General features: G+C 42.5%; 1 protein-coding gene and 1 long non-coding RNA gene across 2 annotated transcripts in view; one reads left to right on the top strand and one right to left on the bottom strand.

Annotated features, from left to right (window-relative positions):
• Positions 1-15,168, bottom strand: part of LOC144071438 (uncharacterized) — a 28,074-nt gene that overhangs the window by 6,410 nt on the left and 6,496 nt on the right. Inside the window, exon 2 of the long non-coding RNA XR_013299631.1 lies at positions 2,045-2,126. This is a non-coding gene — a long non-coding RNA (uncharacterized LOC144071438). The remainder of the gene's footprint in view (positions 1-2,044; positions 2,127-15,168) is intronic.
• The window catches only part of ldhd (lactate dehydrogenase D), a 33,770-nt gene that overhangs the window by 15,278 nt on the left and 3,324 nt on the right, over positions 1-15,168 (top strand). Inside the window, exons 6-10 of the mRNA XM_077596538.1 lie at positions 2,052-2,211; positions 2,288-2,487; positions 4,783-4,911; positions 5,434-5,561; positions 10,680-10,770. Coding sequence (XP_077452664.1) covers positions 2,052-2,211; positions 2,288-2,487; positions 4,783-4,911; positions 5,434-5,561; positions 10,680-10,770 — 708 coding nt within the window. The remainder of the gene's footprint in view (positions 1-2,051; positions 2,212-2,287; positions 2,488-4,782; positions 4,912-5,433; positions 5,562-10,679; positions 10,771-15,168) is intronic.

Genomic DNA, 15,168 nt, shown 5'->3' with positions numbered 1-15,168 from the left:
CTTCTGAGGCAACAGGATCTCTTCAAGAAGGCTACCAAAGACAGTAATGCAGCAGTCAAAGCTAGCTACGCCGTTTGTGAGTTGATTGATCCTGTGCTAAGTGATCCCAAATGGCTCATGGACTTGGCTTTTCTTGTTGATATCACACATGAGCTTAATGTACTGAACAAGAAGCTACAAGGCCAGGGGCAACTTGTCAGTGCTGCCTATGACAACGTGAGAGCATTCTGCACTAAACTTGTGTTATGGAAAGCCCAGCTCTCTCAGACAAACCTTTGCCATTTCCCAGCATGCAAGGCTCTCGTGGATGCAGGCACACCATTCAGTGCTGAGAAGTATGTTGAGGCCATTTCGAAGCTACAGGAGGAATTTGATCACAGATTTGCAGACTTCAAGACACACAAAGCCACATTTCAAATTTTTGCGGACCCCTTCTCCTTTGATGTGCAAGATGCCCCTCCTGAGCTTCAAATGGAGCTCATTGACCTGCAGTGCAACTCTGCACTCAAAGCCAAGTTCAGGGAGGTGAGTGGAGAAGCAGACAAGCTTGGGCAATTTTTGAGAGAGTTGACCCCCAGCTTCCCTGAACTTTCCCGAAGGTTCAAGCGGACCATGTGCCTTTTTGGGTGCACATACTTGTGTGAGAAGCTCTTCTCCACCTTGAACTTCAATAAGTCCAAGTACAGGTCCAGACTTACTGATGAGCATCTTCAAGCTCTACTGAGGGTCTCCACTGCTTCCTCCCTCAAGCCAAATGTGACTATGTGAGAAGAAGCGCTGCCAGGTCTCTAGCAGCAAGGAGTAGGCAAAAGAAGCCGTGTTCAGAATATTTCATGTTCAATGTTCCATTCAAGTTTAGAAAGTTAAAGGTTAAAGAGCTGTTAATACAGACATTTGAAACGGAATAAAAATAATTCATTTTCTCTACTTAGCCAGCCAGTGTATATCTACTGTATGCTCATTAGTATTATTTGGTTTTATATTACTGATTGATTTATTTTTTATTCATCTTTAAGTTAATTTATTTAATTCATTATTTTTTGTTAAAAAATAAAGATATTTGATAACGTTGGAAAGTTTTATCAGTGCTTTTCTTGTGGAAATCCTGATGCGGCCCAGTCTCACCCAGACTCGGCCTCTAGCGGCCCCCAGGTAAATTGAGTTCGAGACCCCTGAACTAAACCCTTTCAAATTGGTCCAAGTGTCCCAATTTTGTATGAAAGATGTGGGAAACACAAAAATATTTTAAGAAAATGATTTATTAATGTCTTAAAATCAATGACAAGCATTCAAAATCAATCTGTTTTGAAGCATGATATGTGCACGCGCATTTCCCTATGACCCGACGGCGTTAGAAAGCCGTCCACTTTGTACTACATTTTAGACTTTTGCCCCGTGTGTGTGTGAAAATATGTGCTGCATTACATTTGTACGTTTTTTATCGCTTAGTAAGGGGAATTGCAATCATTAATAAGGGGAGCATTTAGCCGAGGTGGACAGGACATGATATGCTCCTGTGCATTCCCCTTTGACCCGTCCGCCTCAGAAAGCTGACTATTTTCAGCCTCACAAAAAGAAACAATGTAAATTTACCTCACTTGGCCATTAAAATAAATAAATAAAAGAAGGATGATCTCAAGTTAAGAAGTTTTACAGATTTCCAACATTTTCACAATGGGCAAATTATCACTCACTCACTTACATCAACACAGTCTTATGGTGCATAAAGACTGCAGGTCATTCATTGTATTATTCCATACGTCTGAAGACAATGCACCGAATTATACAAAGGAGGAACTAGGTCAAACCACGATCAAACCAGGTAGGGAGGCCAACAAATGTTGGCAAGCAAGCCGAGGAAAAGTGTGTCTCAGTAAACCAAAACTGGCGGAGGAAGAGTAGAGGTCGCAAAAAAAATTCGACTCAGATAGCAATATGTTTTTGTTCAATTTAACACATTTTCTGGCTGCAGAATAGTTTGCTACTATGCATTGGCAACACTTTAAAATCCGAAAACAGTAGTAATAGTGTATTTTAATTTCACCTCTTAGATCCCGGAGCTGATGCCTCACTGTGTGGGATGGCAGCCTGTAGTGCATCTGGTACGAATGCAGTCCGATATGGAACTATGAGAGAAAATGTCATGAACTTGGAGGTGGTACTTGCCAATGGTAGTATTATTCATACAGCTGGCAAGGGTCGCCGTCCTAGGTAAGACAAAATAGCCTAATGACACACTGCTGTGCTTATGCAAGTTTGTTCCCCTATCTTTATGAATAAACTATAGGAAGACTTCCGCTGGCTACAACTTGACAAATCTGTTTGTCGGATCAGAGGGCACTCTGGGAATTATCACTAAGGCAACACTGCGCCTTTACGGTATTCCAGAAGCAATGGTGTCAGCAGTCTGCTCCTTTCCTTCTGTACAGGCTGCTGTGGATAGCACTGTGCAGATTTTACAAGCTGGGGTTTCCATCGCACGCATTGGTGAGCACAAGTTTTTTAAATTAATTCTTTTTCTGAACCGCTTTAACTTCACATGGGTCGCAGGGGGTCCTGTACCCTATCTCAGCTGACTTTCGGGCACGAGACACCTGAATCGATAGCCAGCTGATCTCAGGGTACGAGGACACAGACAACCATTCACGCTCACACTCATACCCAGGGGCAATTTGGAGTGTCCAACCACCCTACCATGCATGTCTTGTGTGGGAGGAAACCGGTGTACCCGGAGGAAATCCACACAGGCCTGTGGAGAACATGCAAACCCAACAGGTGGACCGAGCTGGATTTGAACCCAGAACCCCAGAACTGTGAGGCAGATGCACTAACCACTCATTGCACTCGTTGCCCATGCCAATAGTGCACCAAAAATGATGCTGTTTCTGTTTTGCCAATGTATTGGCCACAAGCAGGGGGCCCAGTTTAGAACCAAAAGACAGTTGTTGCGCTCTAAAAAAAAATTGCTTCTGAAAAATGGGTTAGATGAGAAAGAAAAATTTCAGTTACACGCATATCACAGCAAATGTGTATACAATTATATACAGGTATACAGAAGCAGGAGTAGTATGCCTTTTAGGAAAAAGTAAAGAAACTGACAGTCAATTTCAAAAGAAAGGATGACGAATTTTACCTATTTAAGCAATGTTTGGGTGTTATTTTTGTTAAAACATTGTAAACCAAAGTAAAAATGTGACGAAAATAAAAACTCAAAAAATAGCGGTGCTATTGAGTAAGTAGTTCATCGTCGCCAGCATTGGCTCGCGCTGGCTGGAGAAGTTGCAAACCAGTCTGAATCGGGCTGTCTGACCTGAAACAATGGATCTGGCAATCCTTCGAGCCGTCGAGAGCGTTGGTCAGTCCGCATCCCTTGAACGACTTGATGATTAATTCCTTCAACAGATGATCCCAAGCATCCACAATCCATTTCAAATAAACTTCCATTGTTGGTGCTCGCATGTTGCCGAATTTGGTGTAGCTCTTCTCGCCGTGCAACATCCAGTTCTCGTGGAACTGTCGGACTTTGGCCTTGAATGGGGCGTTCCAGTAGACCTCGAGGGCCTGCATAAATTTGGTGCAGCCTCCTGGAATCACGGCCACACCAATATCGGGCTTCTTCAATTGCATCTTGGTGGCATCGCTAATGTGACAACAGTATGAATCCCAGACAAGAAGGCGCTTGCCATCTGACCACCTTCTCAGGTTGAGAAAAACCTCTATTTCACCGGCATGCCGCTCTATTTTTCAAACTTTCCCCTGTAGTGACGTTCAATTAGAGGTGCTGTTCAAATAGTGGTGCCGCTCAAATAGAGGTTTTTATATTTCTGGTCAGGCATACTCATTGATAATCCTTGCAAATGCTCAAAGCTTGCACACTTAGAGAAGGTAAAGAAATTCAATCACTCGTCTATTAGGATCCGACAGCCATTTCTGGCCACCATAATGTCAACTCTCTACGATGCACGGTTTGGACAAATGTAGCGCGAGAATGTTAATATAAAACATCCACCCATCCATAAATCATGCTCTATTTATTCTATGCTCCCCGAAATACTTTTTTTTTCTGTCTTGACGGAAAGACTCGGCGAGACACGATGGTGCTGGACGCGCTGACCCAATGTAGTTGTAAGATAGCACCCCTTTCCACGTCATTTACAAACGTCATTTTCGGAAGAATGCCCGCCAGCGAGTTTCCAGGTGCACCCACACCCACACATCCATCCATAAATTAAGCTTTTTAAGGATTATAGAATAGATAAAGCTTGATTTAGGGATGGGGGGATGTTTTCTAACTCCCCTCAGACGGAGAAAAAAAAGTGTTCCAGGGAGCACCTGGAAACTCGCTGGCGGAAATTCTTCTGAAAAGGACGTGGAAAGGCGTCCTACCTTGCGACCAATCAGCCACGCGGTGCGTTTAGGGCACATCATGTAAAACAACGATTTATACATCGACTCTGCTTTCAGCTTTAACAAATAAAAGATTGAGTTTACACACTTACAGAAGGTGAAGGAATTCAATCACTCGTCTATTAGGATATGACAGCCGTTTCTGGGCACCATAAAAATTTTCAACTCTACGTTGCACGGTTTAGACAAACGTGGTGAGAGAATCTTAACATGCACACTCACACACACATAAATCACGCTTTATAAGCATTATTATAGATAATTGTCACAACCAATATGTAAACACTTTATGAAATTAAAGACAATTTACGACAGTTCTCACTTAAATTCTAAGAATACGTTTAATCAATGTTTCTGTGTTTTTCTGTGTTAAAGAGTTTCTTGATGATGTGATGATCAATGCATGCAACAAGTTCAGCTCTCTGTCATATCCTGTTACTCCAACTCTGTTCTTGGAGTTTCATGGTTCTGAACAGAGCCTTGCAGAACAAGTCAGCACAACTGGTGAGTCTGTGAATCACATTTAATTGTGTTTTTTGGGGGGAACAGTATTTGATGTTTTGAGTCAAGTTCCATAAGATGGAAGTAAACATTCATTCATTCCTTTTCTGAACTGCTTATCCTCACAAGGGTTGCAGAGGGTGCTGGAGGGTATCAGGCAGGGCACATAGAGATGGACAACCATTCACACTCACGCTAACGCTCACACTCATAACTAAGGCCAAAGAGTGTTCAATCAGCCTAATCCGAGAAAACAAGTCAGGTAGCAGGACAGTTGATTGAGCAATTGAACAAAGATAATGTTTAGATGTTAGTGTTGTTGATGCGCCTGACATTCAGTAGAAAGAGCGCTAACTTTTCGCAAACAATGAAATCACTGGATCAGAGGTAATCGCTACAACAAAAATCTACATTTTTTTTAACAGTGCAAACAATTTGTATCTATTCTGTCTGCACAGGAACAGTTTGTACAAATGTAGGTTGTGCTTTATTTAACCCATGTTCCATATTCACTTGTATCTACAGAGGAAATTACACAGAATAATAGTGGCTCTCATTTTCAATGGGCTCGAGATACAGAAAAACGTAACCGGTTATGGAAAGCTCGCCATGATGCCTGGTATGCTGCTCAGGCTTTGAGACCCGGTTGCAAGGTACGATATTGTAGGCTCAAACTACAGTAATACGTTGACATACAAGTGCCCCGACATACGAGGAATTTGAGATACGGGTGAAATTCTGAGCAAATATTTACCTTGAGATACGAGACAAATTTTGAGATATGAGCATTCGAGACAGCCAGGTGGCCCGGCCGCGAGAGACTGCATATGATTTCAGTGCACTGTCTTTCTCGCCGCATCTCCCTCGAACAAAGATCTCTACGAGCACTGGGCGGAGCGTTGCATTTTTTCCGTGTTTTTTATTGTTCCATTAGTCAGTGCAGAATTAAGGGAAACACAATGGATCCAAAGCAAGCCGGTACAATGAAGGTTAGTGCGAAGAAAAGGCATATGATGACAATTGAAATTAATTTGAGCTTGCTCGCCAATACGTATGGGGAAGCAGGAAGTTTGCCTCGAAAGGTGGAATACATTAACCTCTTTGCCTTGGTTATTGCACAAGAAGGTTTAAATGTAGTGTAACGTAAAATTAAAACGTTTTTTAAGTGTGTATAGGAATCTAAGTTCATTTAAAGCTTATGTTACGTTACGAGCGCATCCGTCAAGTCTCTCTCTCCCATCTGTGAACTCCTGTTATATTGAATAATGCCTCATTTTATTATTAAACCTCATAACCACTTTGTTACCCTGTTAGTAGATGATGAATTACAACAATGTTTTCATTGTAATATCCTGTGTTTTGGTGTTTTTTTCAGGGGATGGGAACGCATTAATTTGTATTTAGTTCATTTCTATGGTAAACGTTGATTTGAGATACAAGTAAATCGACATAGAAGCTCGGTCCCGGAACGCATTAAGCTCGTATTTCAAGGTGTGACTGTACTTAAATAAAACAACTAGTAAATAAGGATGAACCGCTGGTAATGGAGAACTGGTTTATAAATGTGATACACAATTGTTTCAACTATATTGTGGCTGACAGGAACAAAGCAAAAAGTATAAAAAGTATTTTGACAAAAGTACCGTATTTTTCAGACTATACATCACACTTTTTGTTCAGTTTGGCTGGAGGTGCAACTTCGTGTATTCCAGTGTGATTTATGTGTGAAATTATTCACACAAATATGATTTGATTCCTCGATATCAAACTATAGCATTAAATAGATTCCAAGGTCCAAAGATATGTTTTTTTTCTTCCCTATGGCCCAAAAAATCTTCCACACAGACACATCTTATTATGAGACATAGCAACCTGTCATACTAATGTTAGCCTCATCCTTCTTGATAGCGCGAATGGTAGACTCATTTACTTTAAAATTGAGCGGTTGGTCAGCGTACATTTTTCTTTTCTTTGCCATATCGAGAACTTGCACCTCCCGGCGATTTTCATCATTCTCCTTTCCCCTTTAGGCATAGTAACATTCACGCTTGTGAGGCATAGTGTGTGTGTAAGCAATCCGGACTTCATGATAGATACACTAAAGGAGCGTGGAGTGGATTAATGCTAAAATATATTGTAACATTGACAAAGGAGTCGCCACCTTTGTCAGGTTTTCAAACCTTTATTTGGATTTTGAAAACCACACAGCTACAAAGAACCTGGAAAGCCTCCATTTGAGGGATTCCACGTGTCTCTTGTCCCCTCCTGCTCACTCCCTCGGTGCGTTGAGAAACATTATAGAAACTTATACGTTTTTCCCGTGTTATACGTTTTTTGATCATTTCAAATTGAGTACGGCATATAACAACTTTTGTACAAGATTTTTTTTTAAAAATAAAAACCAATCTCATTTTACTCATTAAATGCCGTAACACCGCCTTGAGGTCAGGGGACATGTTACAATACAGCGCTGCCAGAACAGACCTGAAGAGAGGCATTAAAAAGGCCAAAGCAGCATATACAAGGAAAATTGAGGAGCACTTCACAGAAAATAACCCAAAGAAGATGTGGCAGGGAATACAACACATCACCAATTACAATGACAATAACACGTCTGTTAACACAGATGCCTCACTAGCAGAGGAACTGAAGCGTTTCTTTGCCCGCTTTGAGACTGGCAAATCGGATTCAGTCTCAACACATCCACCACCTTGCAGCAGTACACTGAAGATTCAGGAACATAAAGTGAGACAGGGACTGCGGACTGTGAACACCAGGAAGGCTGCATCCCATCCTGCCTGAAATCTGCCACCATTATCCCTGTCCCTAAAAAGCCAACCATTGACAGCCTGAATGATTATAGGCCTGTTCAATTACGCCTGTGATTATGAAGTGCTTTGAAAAGTTGGTCGCCCGCCACATCAGGGATACAATCCCTCCCTCAGTTGACCCTCACCAGTTTGCTTATAGAGCAAACAGGTCCACTGAGGACCCCATCGCCGTAGCTCTACACACAGCACTGAGCCACCTGGAGCACCATGGGAACTATGTGAGGATGCTTTTCATTGACTATAGCTCAACCTTCAAAACTATAATACTGGACATTCTGGCTGACAAACTCTCCCACCTTGGACTATCATCTTTCATCTGCTGCTGGATTAAGAACTTCTTAACCAACCGTCCACAAACTGTTAGACTTGGTCCCCACCTTTCTTCCTCCATTACACTGAGCACTGGCGCCGCTCAAGGCTGTGTACTGAGTCCTCTTCTATACACCCTGTACACATACGACTGTACACCGACCCACCACTCTGACTCCATCATCAAATTTGCCAATGACACCACTGTGGTCGGACTCATCTCGGGGGGATGAGGGTACTCATTTGGAACAACTTGGACACTAAGCTTCTGCTAACCTTCTATAGAGCCACTATGGAGTGCAGCCTGGCATACTGCATTACAGTGTGGTACGCTGGAAGCATGGCAGCAAACAGCAAAGCCATAGAGAGAGTGATCAACACCGCCCAGAAAATCATCGGCTGCTCTCTGCCCCCACTGGATGACATTACCAGCCCTCGCTACCTCAGCATAGCCGGGAACATTGTTAGGGACCCATACCACCCTGGTCACAACCTGTTCCAGCTGCTGCCCTCTGGCAGACGGGTTAGGGTTAGATTGTGCAATATTTTAGAATTTACCTTGCCAGGACGTGACTTTTTATATTTTTATATTACTTATTTATGTTTTTACTGGGAAAATGCACTTTGTAGAGTAGCACCACCAATTTTGTTATATATATTGTGTATGATGACAATAAAGGCTTTTGATTTGATTTGATTGATTTACCCATTTCGGCTCCAATCCGGATAATCTCGGTCACTGGTAGCAGACGAAAACGTCATCGTCGACTGCTAATATTGTCATGCTTTAAGTACGTGCATTTCTTTTTCACGCGTTTGCCTTTTCACCATATAAATATAGCGCGTCAGCCCAAACAGTCAAGCTGTCTCATAAAGCGACATCTACAGAATATTGAATTTAGTACATACAAAAGGCCCACTGACTGATTGCAGACTGTGGCCACTTTGGGAAATTTTTTAGACTTTAGGTTGACAGTAGAGCTGGGCGATAAAATGTTAACGATAATTATCGTGAAATAAGTTTTGTCAACGATATTAAAAACTTACGATAAAAATTCAATAATTTTAAACGACAATTACACCAACCGACCGCCACAGAGAACGGGGGCGATGTTGCATGATGAACGCTAGTTCCAGACGATTGGTCAGGAGAAGAGGATGATGAAGAAACATGTTCTTAGCATGTTAGCAATAGAGGCTAACACGGAGAATAATGCAAAATGACAATAACACGGCCAAAATAAGTGAGATGGAAGACAACACCGACCCGACCCACTAAAAGATCCAAGAGAATTCTTCCTGCTGTTTTTATTTTTTTATTTTTAAATGCCTTGTAAATACATGTGCTGCAAAGAGCAGCCTTATTGCAAATGTCCTTAACCCACTGTCCTCATTTGAGGACAGCTTGTAATATTTTTCTTACTATCTAGGTTTTTCCCCATTTTCTGTAAATGTTCTGAAAACGTTGCAAAAATGTAAAACTTGTTATCTAGGGTTTACACTGTTTTTTTGTGAGGCTGAAAATAGTCTACTTTCCAATGATGATGATGTCCTAAGTTGATTATTTTATTTATTTCATATTGCACAGCAACGTTTGGTTCAAAGGCAAATTTATAGAAATATAAATTTCTGCAGGTTTTATTACTTTTCATAGTGTAAGGAGGGAGTTGTTCTTATCTTTATTGCACAACAGAACAACAAAAATTATTTTTAAAATCATCCTATTTCATATTCTCTTTTCTTATTAAGTAACATAGTTACTTTAATCTTAGAATATGGTGGAAAGTAATCTATTTATTTATTCACAGAAGTTTGAAGTTTCAAATTTGAAAAAAATGCATAATCATCACGGTCATTATCGATATCGACTGATAATTTTTACAATACCAATTTTTGTCATATCGCCCAGCTCTAGTTGACAGGTACGTGACTATACCTTGGACACTAACTGAGCAACGAAGGGGAAAATGGGTTAAAATGCCTCTTGTAGATGTATATGCTGAAAAATATATCTCTTCAATAGGCCCTGTAAGCTAGTGGACACCAGGGTCGGCAGAGAGCTAGATATCAGCTTTGTTTTATTGTTCCTATAATATGACATCTCTTCTTTTTATTGAATTTTATTAAATAAAATTCCCCCAAAATGTGACTTATACTCTAGTACGTCTTAGATATATATTTTTCCCTTTCATTTATGCATTTTTTTGTCTGGTGCAACTTATAGTCCGAAAATGTTTTTTGGAAATGCAGGAATTACATTGCGAATAACCTAACACTAACTCTAGTAGGTGCAGCATGAAAACAAAAGGAAAATTTTGTGATTCAAGATGACACCTTTTTTTTCTTTGAACCATTCTAACTTGACAATTAAAAAAGTAATTGTGTTTTATTTTTGTGTAAAAGAAGAAACTAATTTCAATGCACGTTTTTTGTTGCATGTTACAAAACAATTCATGATTCATTCTTAACCATTTTTAGCTTGTCTGGATGTCAATGTAAAAGCATAAATTGTTTTTTCCTCAAACTAGGTTTTTATTGGCACACTTTATATTTTGCCTTCTTTTTGATTTTTGTGATATGTTAATACAGTTCATTTTGCTGAATTTAATTAGCCATTGTGTATGGTTGTAGGCCTACTCGACGGATGTCTGTGTCCCTATTTCCAATTTGCCTCAACTCATTGTGGAGACAAAGGCAGATCTAATGAAGAATAAACTTACAGGTGAGCACAGTAAAGTGAGCATGTGGAGGTGCTTTTATTACATCATCACCTCAACGGAAAATAAAAATGTTCTTTTTAATACAGTGGCACCTTTACTTAAGAAATTAACGTGGCCGGATGATTCGCCTAAAGACGTTTCGCCGACGGACGTTTGACAGACGGACAGGTCGCCGAATGGACATTCCACCAAACGGTCATTCGGCCGAACGGAGGTTCGGCCGAACGGAGGTTTCGCCGAAACGGGATTCGTGCGCTCGCCCCGCCCCCGGATGTACAATGTTTTGCAACCTCGGCCCGCGGGCCATATACGGCCCGTTAGGATTTTTAATCCGGCCCGCCGAGTAGGTAAATCATATCCCTACGGTCATCGGAGGGGTTTCTCCCCGGGAACAGTGCTTCGTGGGCGGATTTTAATGACACAAACGCTGAGTTTCTTAATCGAGCTACATATATGTCCCGAGTTTGAGCACTTTAAAAATCGGCGCGGATTCCCCCCGAGCCTATCCAAGAATAGTGCACCGTGAGCGTACAGCGTTGGACGACGCCCCGCTGAATTTCTGCAGCTCCAGAAATTTTTCAAAATCCATCTTAAAACAGCGTTTAATGATTAAATACAAATACTAGTATTTGTATATACAATACTAGTATTGTATTTTATACTAGTATTTTATTTAAAAGAAGACAAAGGAAATTCACATATTCTTCGTGTATACCAGGGGTCTCAAACTTGCGGCCCGCGGGCCAACTGCGGCCCTTGGGACGATAATTTGCGGCCCCCGTCTTAATATGAAAGATTAATGTTCGTGCGGCCCGCAAAATTGATATGAATGACACTTGTGTTCGGAGCAATGTTCCCTCTAAGCTGCGCGCGTGCGCAATTGCGCACTACTCTCGTCTTCTCTGCACAGTAGCAATCATATGGCGCGCAGTAAAAAAACAAAATCGATTTTTTTTTTTTTTTTTTTAAATTTTTTTTTTATTTTTTTTACTCCTTTCCCCATGATGGCGCCGTTTAAGTGGCAGCCAGTGGCAGTAGCTCTGTCCACTCATGTTTTTCGTGTTTTACAGCATGTTTTACATGAAAAATTAGAGGGAACATTGACATGCACCTGCTTGTGGCAGGTGTGATACTGGTGTGCCCATAGCGAGCAATGATGATGTCGTGACCGGATGATTCGCCTAAAGACGTTTCGCCGACGGACGTTTGACAGACGGACAGGTTGTACTAGTATTTGTATTTAATCATTAAACGCTGTTTTCCGCTGGATTTGACCGAATTTGAGAGCATTTTGAGCCGTTTGGCGAATGGACATCAATAGACGTTTTTTTGCCTCCATCGCGATATCATCCAGTATTTGTATTTAATCATTAAATGCTGTTTTAGGATGGATTTGACCCGATTGCTGTCATTTTACGGCTCGGTTCTGCTACATCTGCCTGCCCAAGAGTGCTTATTCCCGGACTGCCATGCCCGCCCAAGAGTGCTTATTCCCGGGCTGCCATTGATGGTAGACGAACATTGATTTTTACTATAATTTGGACAACACCGGCGGCGGGCCGGATTAAAAATCCTAACGGGCCGTATATGAGGTTGAAAAACTTGTACACACACGATCCGGCGGGGCGAGCGTGCGAATCCCGTTTCGGCGAAACCTCCGTTCGGCCGAATGAACGTTCGGTGGAACGTCCATTCGGCGACCTGCCCGTCTGTCAAACGTCCGTCGGCGAAACGTCTTTAGGCGAATCATCTGAGTACCGATGATGTCGCTCACACTGGTACTCAGTGCGCTCAGGGAGGTTGTCTTTCTGCTCAGACCAACAAAAAATTAGAGGGAACTTTGGTTCGGAGCTGAATGAACCAATCACGGTGAGGTATACGGCTCTGGAGGGCGGGACATCGGCCGGGCTGTCCAGTGCCTCGCTCACTCACTCATTCATTCCTCCAATCAGCTGGGCGGAGGAGAAGCCGTGAGGCCGATCACTCCGCTCGGCGCGCACACTCCTCCGCTGCTCTCAGCATAGAACTGAATGAGGCGCTATGATCCGTGATCCAGCCTGTGTCAGTGTCTGTAGCCATCTCCGCGATTGAAACGGAGAGCGAAAGTGCACATGCGCCACAAACCCGCGCGACTGAATGTGAAAGATCAACCCGAGACTCATTCCAAGTGGAAAAACATATTACAGAGCCCCAGAGATGTCTCTTTCAAAGCCTGCCGTGAAGAGAAAGGTCGGTGATGAGCACAGACAGTTTCAAGAAAAGTGGGGAGTGCAATATTTCTTTGTTGAACACAGGGGCACCCCGACGTGTCTCAATTACACTGAAAAAGTTGCGGTGCACAAGGAATACAATTTGAAACGTAATTGTACTACGAGACATGCTGAGGAGTACGAAAAATACCAGGGAGATCAGAGAGCCAACCAGGTTGCCAGTCTTAAAACACGTCTTCTGAGGCAACAGGATTTCTTCAAGAAGGCTACCAAAGACAGTAATGCAGCAGTCAAAGCTAGCTACGCCGTTTGTGAGTTGATTGATCCTGTGCTAAGTGATCCCAAATGGCTCATGGACTTGGCTTTTCTTGTTGATATCACACATGAGCTTAATGTACTGAACAAGAAGCTACAAGGCCAGGGGCAACTTGTCAGTGCTGCCTAAGACAACGTGAGAGCATTCTGCACTAAACTTGTGTTATGGAAAGCCCAGCTCTCTCAGACAAACCTTTGCCATTTCCCAGCATGCAAGGCTCTCGTGGATGCGGGCACACCATTCAGTGGTGAGAAGTATGTTGAGGCCATTTCGAAGCTACAGGAGGAATTTGATCACAGATTTGCAGACTTCAAGACACACAAAGCCACATTTCAAATTTTTGCGGACCCCTTCTCCTGTGATGTGCAAGATGCCCCTCCTGAGCTTCAAATGGAGCTCATTGACCTGCAGTGCAACTCTGCACTCAAAGCCAAGTTCAGGGAGGTGAGTGGAGAAGCAGACAAGCTTGGGCAATTTTTGAGAGAGTTGACCCCCAGCTTCCCTGAACTTTCCCGAAGGTTCAAGCGGACCATGTGCCTTTTTGGGAGCACATACTTGTGTGAGAAGCTCTTCTCCACCTTGAACTTCAATAAGTCCAAGTACAGGTCCAGACTTACTGATGAGCATCTTCAAGCTCTACTGAGGGTCTCCACTGCTTCCTCCCTCAAGCCAAATGTGACTATGTGAGAAGAAGCGCTGCCAGGTCTCTAGCAGCAAGGAGTAGGCAAGAGAAGCCGTGTTCAGAATATTTCATGTTCAATGTTCCATTCAAGTTCAGAAAGTTAAAGTTTAAAGAGCTGTTAATACAGACATTTGAAACGGAATAAAAATAATTCTTTTTCTCTACTTAGCCAGCCAGTGTATATCTACTGTATGCTCATTAGTATTATTTGGTTTTGTATTACTGATTGATTTATTTTTTATTCATCTTTAAGTTAATTTATTTAATTCATTATTTTTTGTTAAAAAATAAAGATATTTGATAACGTTGGAATGTTTTATCAGTGCTTTTCTTGTGGAAATCCTGATGCGGCCCAGTCTCACCCAGACTCGGCCTCTAGCGGCCCCCAGGTAAATTGAGTTCGAGACCCCTGGTGTATACAGACTAGATTTCCGATGCGCGTTGTGAGGCAACTGAGCTCGACGTCGTCGCTTGTCGGCCATTTTAAGAACAGAGCCATTCTCCAAACGGCTCAAAATGCTCTCAAATTCGGTCAAATCCAGCCGAAAACAGCGTTTAACGATTAAATACAAATACTAGTATTTGTATTTGCAACATCAGATGTCGGATAGGCACTGGGGAAAACACTGTTGATGTGTGTGATGCTCATACTTTGAAAAAAAATCTGGAGCTTGAGACTTCAGCGGGGCTTCAGCAACCCATATCCGCCCATGTGTCACTATCCTCGGATAGGCCATGGGGAAAACACCGTTGATGTGCGTGGTGCTCACACTTAGAAAAATGTATGGAGCTCAGGATTTCAGCGGGGCATCAGCCAACCCAATCCGCTCATGTGTCACTATCCTTGGTTACGCTCGGGAAAAACGCCGCCGATGTGTGTGGTGCTCACGCTTAGAAAAAAATTATGGTGCTCAGGATTCCAGCGGGGCATGTGTCACCCCTGTCCGCCCACAGAGCACTGTGCTCGGTGAAAAACCCCTCCAATGTGTGTGGGGCTCAAATTTGAAAAATTTCTGGAGCTGCAGAAATTCAGCGGGGCGTCGTCCAACCCAGTCCGCTCACGGTGCACTATTCTCGGATAGGCTCAGGGGGAACCCCCGCCGATTTTTAAAGTGCTCAAACACGGGAAATATATGGAGCTCGATAATGAAACTCAGCATGTGTCATTAAAATCCGCCCACGAAGCACTGTT

Source organism: Stigmatopora argus, chromosome 3 (genome assembly GCF_051989625.1).
Source record: "Stigmatopora argus isolate UIUO_Sarg chromosome 3, RoL_Sarg_1.0, whole genome shotgun sequence".
NCBI lineage: Eukaryota > Metazoa > Chordata > Actinopteri > Syngnathiformes > Syngnathidae > Stigmatopora > Stigmatopora argus.
The sequence above is the reverse complement of the archived record's forward strand: the minus strand, read 5'-3'. Positions and strand labels throughout refer to the sequence as shown.